Consider the following 9,673-nt stretch of genomic DNA (forward strand, 5'->3'; position numbering starts at 1 on the left):
TCTAACTTGATGTCACCGTCTAGTGCGGGATGGCTCAAGAGGATTTAGAGTGCCTGCCTACCTTACCACGGAAGACTGCCAAGAGCAAGCTACTTACTTTAAGCATTTTTAAAAGTCCATGTCACTAGAATATCAACTTCAAACACTGAGTAGCATTTAAATATATATCAGAGCACTTTCATTTCAAGCCTATTTAACATTTCTGAAATATCTAGATCAAAATGTTGGGTCAAATGACTGTATTCCAGTAAAACATCTACTAAAAGAAAAATTTTCACCATCCCACATCTCTCGTAAGATAATCACCCCATTCAAGACACCTGTCAGTCATAATAGATTTTCCTTCCTGCTTGTCTTTCCTGAAACCTTACCGTCAAGTTCCTCTTTTGAGTAATAATAAAGGCCACATGTCACTTGTGCTGTGCATGTATATAAATACCTCCATCTCCCTTTCTTCTAACCCTAGTTCAAGGCCAACTGCTCCAAAGCTTTTGAGAACCAGCACTGGAAGATCTTCAAAGAGAAAGTGCCCATTAACCACAACAGCAGCTGCTGGCTAGAACCTGCAATTTAAATCTCTGAAAAAGAAACTGTGGCTTCTGAAATTTAAACAAGGAGGTGCCACTTGTAATTACAAACATTCCAGTGGGTTCCTTCGTTCATTGATGGTTTCCAAACAAAGGCTTTTTATTCGATTTTGGTGGCGCTCCCCAAACCCTGAATGTAGGCATTCCTTTGTGCTTTTCTGGTGCCCAGGCCAACTCAGAAAAGGGTACAGGAGGTGGGTTTTACCTGGCCGAGACTGCTCCAACCGCCGCACCCTCACGCCCCCGCCAACTATCTCATGTGTAATTCTTGTTTGGCTGGAAACCAAAAACCCAAATGCTTCAGATTTATAGTCTACATTAAAAACATTTAAGTAAGAAGCTCTTAAAAGACACACACACACTGCGTATGATAACTAGTGAGAATCTACTCATTAGTTAGCACAGGGAACTCTAATGCCCTGCGGTGATTTAAATGGGAAGGAAATCCCAAAAAAAAAGAGCAGATATACGTATAGCTGATTCGCTTTGCTGTAAAGCAGAAAATAACACATTATAAAGCAACAATACTCCAATAAAAAATAATTTTTAAAACTAAATTAAATAAAAGACACACACACACACCCTCACATTTCAAGAACTTTGGAAAATGGAACCAACCTGTTTTCCGAGAAACCAAAAAAGTTCTGAAATTAACCCCGAAATACTCAAACATTTCTAGCTAAAATTTTTAATTTACATTTTAAATTAATGGACAAATACTGAGAAGTAAAAACAGTTAACATTTTCTCTTCCTACCACCCAGTACCCTCTTTCTACAAAAACAAAGCCCAAATACTTACAGCTCCAAATGGGTTTCCCACACCAAAGAAGGCATTTTGTGATCATTTCAGTTACAGAATACAAGCTGAAATTACCACTTAGCTAATCCAAAAAAAAATTTTTTTTTTCTTTTAAGCCATATATTCACAAAACACCAAGGCATTTATACCACGAAGACATTTAAAGAAAAATATACTGAATGAGGGTATCTCACAGCCATCGAACTAAAATAGCCTTTCCTACAGAAGTCTTCCAATGCAAAGTATTCATTATGAGAAAGTCTAGAAATGGCCAATCTAGCCAAGGGTGATTTCCATAGCTTGCCACAGTTGAGGGATTAGCTACAATTACTGCATATTTACACAACCATATTTACACAACAATAAAACTCATCTTATCCGATCCAAACAAAACCTTGCTCAAAATAAACCAAACCACACGAAAAGGTCTCTTCAGTGCAGGCGGTAATCACGTAATCACCCTCTGGCTTCTCTACTGCCTGCCTCAGCTCCTACCCACTGTATCAAACCTTCACTCCACTTTCCGGGGTGCAGCAAGACTAGGGCGACAATTCTACCAGTGGAGAAAATGTACATTCAGCTAATGATACTGTGCTTTCAGGTGTACAAGAAGAGCCGTATCTTAAAGAGATTCGTTCTAAAGTAATTTATGGAAGAACTGGTAGGATACACAGGATTTGTTAAAAATTACCTGGGACAAGGAGGGGGTATACGGAAGGTTGATGGACCATGGATAAATAATTATCAAACCATATGATTTGCACAGAAGGTTAATATGGCATTCTTTCTCCTTTTGTGCATCATTGAAATTTTCCATAATAAACTGAAAAAATAAAAGAAAATACAATCAACATAAAAAAGGTCATCTTGCAACAATAACATAATTTTTGTCTTTAAGAAATTCTCAGCTTTGTCCCAGGCTTAATGCAAAGGACAAGTACCTGGTAAGAAAATCAAAGATGCCTTTTTTGTTCTTAAGGGCCATTTCTTTATTCTTTAGTTACACGGAACCAGTTCATCTGTTAACATTACTCCTTGAAATGACAAAACAGAGGCTTAAAAGTCTAAAGCTGAAGCTTCTGTGAAGCCTAGTTTTCACGCATCTGACTTAGGACCGCAATACAAATCCAGAGCTCTCCCCTCTGCAGGTGCTTTGAACAACATTCACGTGGTGGCTGCTAGATAAAGTCCACAGGCTTCAAATTCACTTGTCAACACCACAGACAATCTTACCAAAAACTGGTCCTTTCTGCCCAGAGATTACACTTCTGATCCATTAGTTTATTACCGAGAACAACAATTATTCCTGTGGCCTTCAGAATACGAACTCTTCCTACCGACGATGATGGCTAACCCACGATGCAAATCCCTTACTGGACATCCTCGCTGGGAGATGGGAGAGACAGTTCACAGGCTGGACATCAGGAGACCAGCTCCTCGTCCAGGAAGCATAGCTAACTGAGCCTCAGTTCAGTCGTCCTTCCTTCTTTGGGCTTTGGCTCCCACACTGCAAAATAATGAGATTTTACCGATGATTTCTAATTCCTTTCCAAAATTCCATGACTGTAAGACACTGTGATTCCTCAACAGGTGATATGAAGAAAAAGAACCTTGCAATAAAATGTTACAAGTTTCTATTAAATAATTTTAAATATGACTGACTATGAATACTGGGTGAACTTCTGTATAAGTGCATATATACACACATATGCATGTGGCTGTATACATATTTGTGTGAGTACACACAAACACATGCACACACAGGCTAACTGATATCATCAGGTCCTTATATGGGACTAATTGCTTACAACTCAAAGCAGCAAATTTTCAATACTGCAACAGATGTCGCTGTGTGATTTCTCCTTTCTGTCCTGGATTTTCTGTTAAAAATGCCCAGCGTGATGGTCAGTACTATTCTTCCCAAGAAAGAGATACAATATTTGAATCCTTTGGATTTATTTCTCATAAAATTTCTTCATATGCTGGTAAATTTCCATTCAAATCATAGCATTGATTCGTTTGGCCCAATTTAAGAGATTCCCCTGAATAAAAATGGGCCTTTTGTTAACACGCAGGCACAAAACCATTTTTAAAATGTAAATTCTAAGTGGCCAGTTAAGCATCAAAATATCACATACAGAAACCGAGAGATTGCGTTTATATTCACAGCAATATTATAAAGTTTTTAAAGACGGAAAATCACTTAGCAATATAGGCCAAGGAATAATTAAAAACAAAAAACAAAAAACAAAAAACCTCACTTATGTTTAAGGCCAAAACGTACCAGGTGTGGGCAAAAGGCACTGAAAACTCCAAAAGCACCTTTCATGATCATGAAAATTTTGGATTTTAGTTTTCAAAGCATTTCTTTAAAAATAAATAATAAGGCTAATACTATAATTGCAAGACCTCTTACCCGTTTGACAGTCACTATCAACCACTTTCTGACACATGCCATAGAAAAGTGATATCTCTTTCCATTCAACCAATATATCCAACAACAACCATCCATCTCAACAGGTAGCTTCCACTTTCTTCCGCTTAAATTCAGAGCCGGGAGAAAGTATTTCAAAATCTCCCTTTTAGACCCAGGAAACCATTACCTTTGGGGGTTTTAGAGGGAACCAAGCGAGCTGAGCAGAGCAGGCAGGGAGTCCAGGGAGCCGAGTCCCAAGTCGGATAAGAATATGAAGTCAGGAAACCAGAGAGGAAGCGCCAATGTCCTGCCTTGGCTCTTCCCTGTCCCACTCCCCTTTCCCAGGAGGGCCATTGGGGAAAACTGGATAAAGCATGTACAACATCCATATGAATAAAGCTCTTTGTTCCGGAGCACTGCCTGCTCTTTTCTTCCCCCCTTTTTCCGTATTTGTTCATTTCAAAAGATTGCTCAATGGGTCTCTTGTTCCACCAAAATGTCCCAGGCAAATAATGCAAGCTTGTCTCGTCACACAAGTCACTAAATGAAGCCTTGTGCGTCTCCAGTGACACACTGTAAATATAAAGTGGCATTAATGAGGGATATTTTATCAAAGCTATCACAGACAAGTGTAAGTCCCTCCCGTGGCTACTGGATCTGATGCAGGGAAAGGCGACAATTGCAGGGCGGCACTTTTGTAAAGTCTCTAACCTTCCCCGGTACACAAGCCCCAACAGGCTGCGACAAGCAGAAACTCAGCCCCTGGGCTCCCCAGCAGGCTACCCACCCCCACCCACTGGCCACCCTTTCTACTGCTGAAAAAGGGAAAAGGAGGGTGACCAACCAGGGGTTCACTGAGGGTCAAAAACAACAGCATGCCAGCATCCCAAACCTAACGGTCATGATTTACACTGAATGAGCTTTGATGATCCCATTTTAGCTGCATTCCATTAACATCCATTTCTTCCAAACACCACAAGAAGGATGGGAGATTTTCTCCAGAGGATAGATGGGTTCAGTTACAGGGGAAGAGAGAACCTGGACCCCACTGCACAATAGCCCTAGATGGCTACCCTAGTAAGGCTGTGAATGAAACAAGCCTAATGAAGTTCAAAGGCAATGCCAACAGGTTTCTCTAACCCTGGAGTAGGAACTGGAGACTTCAGAGAAAGCTTAAAATAAGAAGAGTAAGGAAGAGAAGTCCCTGGGTCCCCACCTGAAATCTACTTTCCGGGTCTAGGACCTGGGGTTAGGCCAAAATCCCTTCTCAAACGGAGCACCAAAATACACATTAAAAGCAAAGAAAAAAGATTTAAAGAAAGTTGTCTCGTCCCCTCACTACAAATCAAACCCAATTACTTTCTAATTTGAACACAATCTGATAACCAGCGTACAAACAGGGATGTACACAAGAGCAAGAAGCTGCTTCCATGGTAACTGGCAACAGAATTTTCTTGTAGCTTTGACATGCACGGTTGAGCTCCAGACCGCTCCTTTCCAAGTCAGCATACAGCCCTCGCTGGGGAAGGCAACTTCTTACCGCGAGATACTTACAAATAGAGTACTGCCGCTACTACTCCGAGCCTTCAATGAGCAGGCTGGACAGAGGAGGTATAATCTGATCCTGTTCTGCTGCCAAGCGGCATTGCACGGCTCCCATTTTTACTCCAAAAGCAATATCCCTGGCCAGCGCTCCCCCCACCCAGCCCTTTTTTCCTTTTTTTTTTTTTTTTTTGCAGCCAATACAAGTCTATTGTTGCCTTTATTATGCGCCAGTTACTGAGCCTGTACTCACGCTCACGTTTAAACAGCACTGGCGCTTTTTACAATGCAGCAGCAGAGGGATCTCGTTCAGAAACATTTTATTGAACCCATCCAGTCAGAGACATCACCCGAAATGAAGTTGTAACCACAACGGCATTGGCTGAACCCAATTATCTCGTAACTCATAAATTAAGAATTCACAGTGGAAAAACACATAAACAACATTCGGAGACAGTGACAGGGACGAAAAAATCCTCAGCTCTGGAACTGAAGCTGCCGCCAGATTTCCACCCCAATGGATCCCCGATAGGTTTCCCAAGCCGAGTTCCCTTGCAGACCTGTCCGGGGAGTGGGGTGAGCAAGCACCCCAGCATTCCCCCAAATCCAGAGCTAGCGCTCCGCAGATCTCCCCATTTCCTACGGCGTGTCTCCTGCGGTGTTTACGTAACTGTGTGTCCTCTAGCGTGTAAACAAAAGGCACAGCCCAAGTGGAGAAGCGCCCCGGGAGCCGCACCGTGGCCCCAAGAGCTGCGCCCGCCCGGGTCGGGGGTTCCGCAGGTGGGGGCTGAGCTCTCGGTGTCCTCCGCCACTTGTTGCTCGCGGGTCCTGCGGCTTCCGAGCTTTGAGGAGGGGCTTTGCAGGCGCCGAGCCCTGCTGCAGCCCCTCCAGCATCTCCCCGCCCCCACGGCCCTGAGCCTGGGAGTCCTTGCTTCTAGCTCCCGGCCCGCGGCGGGCGGCCAGGGGCGCGGGGACGCCGCGCGGCCCCGGAGCGCGGCGGTGGCGGGAAGGGGAGGCAGGGTGCAGCACGGCTCGGCTCTCCGCTGGGGAAGAGCTCCGGCTCCCTTTTGTTAGCAAAAGCAAACACTGCCCTCTTCTTTCCCGACCGCGCCAACGCGCCGCGCACACGGGCAGCCACACAGCGTGCTCCTTGCCGAGTGCTCGGCGTCTTTAGGGAAGGAGCCGGGCGTGCAGAGCCGCCCCTGGGCAAATTCCCAAGACGGCTCGGCACACAGAGGGCGCCGGGAGGCCCGCAGGGTGCCCGACTGGCCGCAGAGGCCGAGAACGCTCCCTCCACCACCCCCGAGCTGCCGAAAATGACAGGCGGGCTGGAAATCCGGTGTCCCTGCTAGCGGCGGAGGACGCCGTGGGGCAGGCGGGTTGCGGACTCCCGCTTCTGCCCGCAGAGGCGGCGACAGCAACCGCCCCCCGCCCCCCCGCCCATGGGGCCGGGCCCAGGGAACTTTCCCTGCCTGGAGCCCGGCCAAGGAAGCCCGCAGCCGGGCAGAGGGGGCGGGGGGGCCGCGATCCGGCTGGAGGGAGACACGAGGGGCGAGCGGTTGGGGACAGGGGAGGAAAGGCAAAGCGCGGGGAAAGCGGGAGCGATCAGACCAGACGAGTCGGGATGTCCTGTGGACCAGTGAGGAATCGCGCAGGAGGCGGCCGCTAGTCAGCCATGGGGAGGTTACGGGGATGGGGAATGGGGGGCCCGCTGGAAAGGTGGGGGCGAATGGGCAGCCCTGGGAGGCGGAAAGACCTGCAAGTTACGCGGACGGCAGCGAGTTTGGGAGGGTCTGGAAGGTTTGCGGGGGGGGGGGTGCCTTCGATCCATCCCCTTCCCCTATATTCTCTAGCCCCCGGGGCCCCTCATTCTCACTGCACTCCGCACCAAGCAGGGGAGAAAAGGTGTGGGTGCAGCCATCCCCAAGGGCTCTAATTCGCACAGAGCTGGGCAAGGAAGAAGGGATTTACCGACCCCCTCAACCCTTTCCATCTCAGCCCTTGAGTTTTCTCTTCACATTCCCTCCGATTTGGATTTAGGAAGTGGGGGAAGGTTGTCATGGAAACGTTTCCCCCCTCCATGGCTACGGCCACTGGAGCGCCTTAAGAGATTTAGGGGGCCAACGGGCCGGTGCCCACACCTACCTGTGGGGATCAGTGCCGCGGCAGAAAGGAGCAACAGCAGAAGCCGAAGCCGGAGCCCGGGAGGCGCCGCCGCCGCCGCCGCCGCCGCCGCCGCCGCACACTGGGGTCCGCTCGGCAGCACAGCACTCGCCATGTCGGGCACCTGCCTCAGACTGGCGGCGGTGGCTTCCTCCGGAGCCCGAGCGAACCGCTAATGAGATGCTAATGACATGCTCTGGAGGCGGAGTCCCGACCGACCAATCACGTCGCCGCGAGCCGAACCCGGCTCTCGGAGGACTCGCCCCCTCCCCCACCCCTCCCCCTGGTGCTGGCGTTCGGCGGCGCGCCCGCGCCACCTAGGGGCGGGGCCAGGGGGAGGGGCGTATGCAAATATGTTTATGTTAAAACTCGTTTTCGCTTCCCTCGGATCCAGGAAAAAGTGTTCTCCTGGGCCCCAGGCGTGTAAGGGGCTTCAGCTCCGGGGGCGTGGTCTAGCTTCCTGTACACCTTTATTAGGAATGTTTACAGCCATCGCTCCAGGAGACCGACGACGAGAATCTCCCCGGGAGGCTCCCGTGCCCGGTACACCGGGTGCAACCGGCCAGGAAACCAAACGTTGCAAATTTCCGTCACTCACCTTGCACCGAAGGAATAGATCTTTGGGAATCGGGGGCTGTTCGAGAGTTGAGAGTGAGAAGGCAGGTCCCCGGATTGACAAAACAATCTGGGAGAAGTGCATGCGTGCTTTGCACGTCCGGCGGAGCGGGAGAGCCCGCTCAACAACCTAGCGGTAGACTTGGGCATAGTTGGGAGAAAGGAGCCGGAATCCGGCTCTCGGATTTTCGAGTCGGTGTCTTTGCGGTAGATTCTCGGGAAAGGTAGATCGAGGAGGGTTGACTCAGGATCCCCCCAGCATGCTGAAGGCCTCCTACCTGGCTTTAATATATATGTCACAGATGTGTATTTACATGATGCACATGTATTATTAGATATTTACGATTACACACACTCAACAGAAAATCTTTTCTGTGAAGATTTCGGGGTGGAGGGCGGAGGCATGGGATGTGAAGAGAGGGTCTGCCATCGTCTTCCTTCAGGACTCGAACCCACTCCCCTTGCCGCCCCTTTGCCCCTACTCGCGCCTCAGATGGCTGGGGACCAACAGGTGTTCTGAGCTTCCCGCTTCTCTGGGAGAAAGAAGCTCTAGGCTGAAGCGACTCGCTTCTCCGGACTCGCTCTCCCTCCCAGAAATTGCCTTTGCTTTCTTCTCAACCAGGCAGCCGGCTCTCTTGTTTGTCTGCTTTTTAATTACTTATTTTCTTCCTCTCTAGAAGATCGTGTGCGCTCTGACCCTCTGTTGCTCAAGCATCAAATTGAAGGACGAGCCATATTAAGTGTAAAGGTTTATAATAATTTAAGTATTCATAGAATGCAGAACAATAAGATGTAGGAAATACAATTTGCATAATAAATATCAATATCACAACAGCTAAAACAAACCATGACAAATTATCTGTGGCTAAATGACCAAGAGATTACTGAATGTAAATTGCTGTCTTGAGCTATAGTCTAGAGGAGCCCTCTGTCCTCATCTTGCTAAAAAAAACATAATAAATAAATAAATAAATGTTACATATCAAAAAGGAAATCAAGATCTGCCGACCCACCAGATGAGTTACACTTAAAAACAGCCTCCTATTATCCATTATGCATAAACTAATTTCAAGACTGCCCTGTCTTCACAGCCCTGGATATTCTGCTCTGTAATTACAGGCCCTAATACATGAACTGCAGGCAGTCCTCCAGAAGTCAAAAAGCTCCAGCAGGCAGATAGCACTACAGGAGGCTGGAAACCATCACCACATGGTCACTGGGATAATGTCCAGTCGGCAAAGTCCGACCTATTCTTATCACCCCCGGAAGGAAAGCTACCTGGATCAGATTAAATGCAAAGCAGTGTCCCACCATGATCAGGAGAAAAACACTGACACCATATGTATGCTGAAAGACTTGGCTCAGATGGTTAAGAATCTGCCTGCAATGCAGGAGACCAGGGTTTGATCCCTGGGTGGGGAAGATGACCTGGAGAAGAGAATGGCAACCCACTCCAGAATTCTTGCCTGGAGAATTCCATGGACAGAGGAGCCTGGCAGGCTATAGTCCATGGCGTTGCAAAGAGTCGGATACAACTGAGCAACTTAGTT

At 47.8% G+C, this 9,673-nt stretch overlaps 1 protein-coding gene across 6 annotated transcripts in view; it reads right to left on the reverse strand.

Moving 5' to 3' along the window:
• Positions 1-7,653, reverse strand: part of CADM1 (cell adhesion molecule 1) — a 352,430-nt gene extending 344,777 nt beyond the window's left edge. For 5 of the 6 annotated variants that reach the window (XM_070803464.1, XM_070803463.1, XM_070803460.1 and 2 more), the window contains exon 1: positions 7,491-7,653. In XM_070803464.1, coding sequence (XP_070659565.1) covers positions 7,491-7,623 — 133 coding nt within the window. In that variant the 5' untranslated portion in view covers positions 7,624-7,653. The remainder of the gene's footprint in view (positions 1-7,490) is intronic. The other variant, XM_019975258.2, reaches the window with a different exon arrangement.
• Positions 7,654-9,673: the final 2,020 nt, after the last annotated feature.

Source organism: Bos indicus, chromosome 15 (genome assembly GCF_029378745.1).
Source record: "Bos indicus isolate NIAB-ARS_2022 breed Sahiwal x Tharparkar chromosome 15, NIAB-ARS_B.indTharparkar_mat_pri_1.0, whole genome shotgun sequence".
Taxonomy (NCBI): domain Eukaryota; kingdom Metazoa; phylum Chordata; class Mammalia; order Artiodactyla; family Bovidae; genus Bos; species Bos indicus.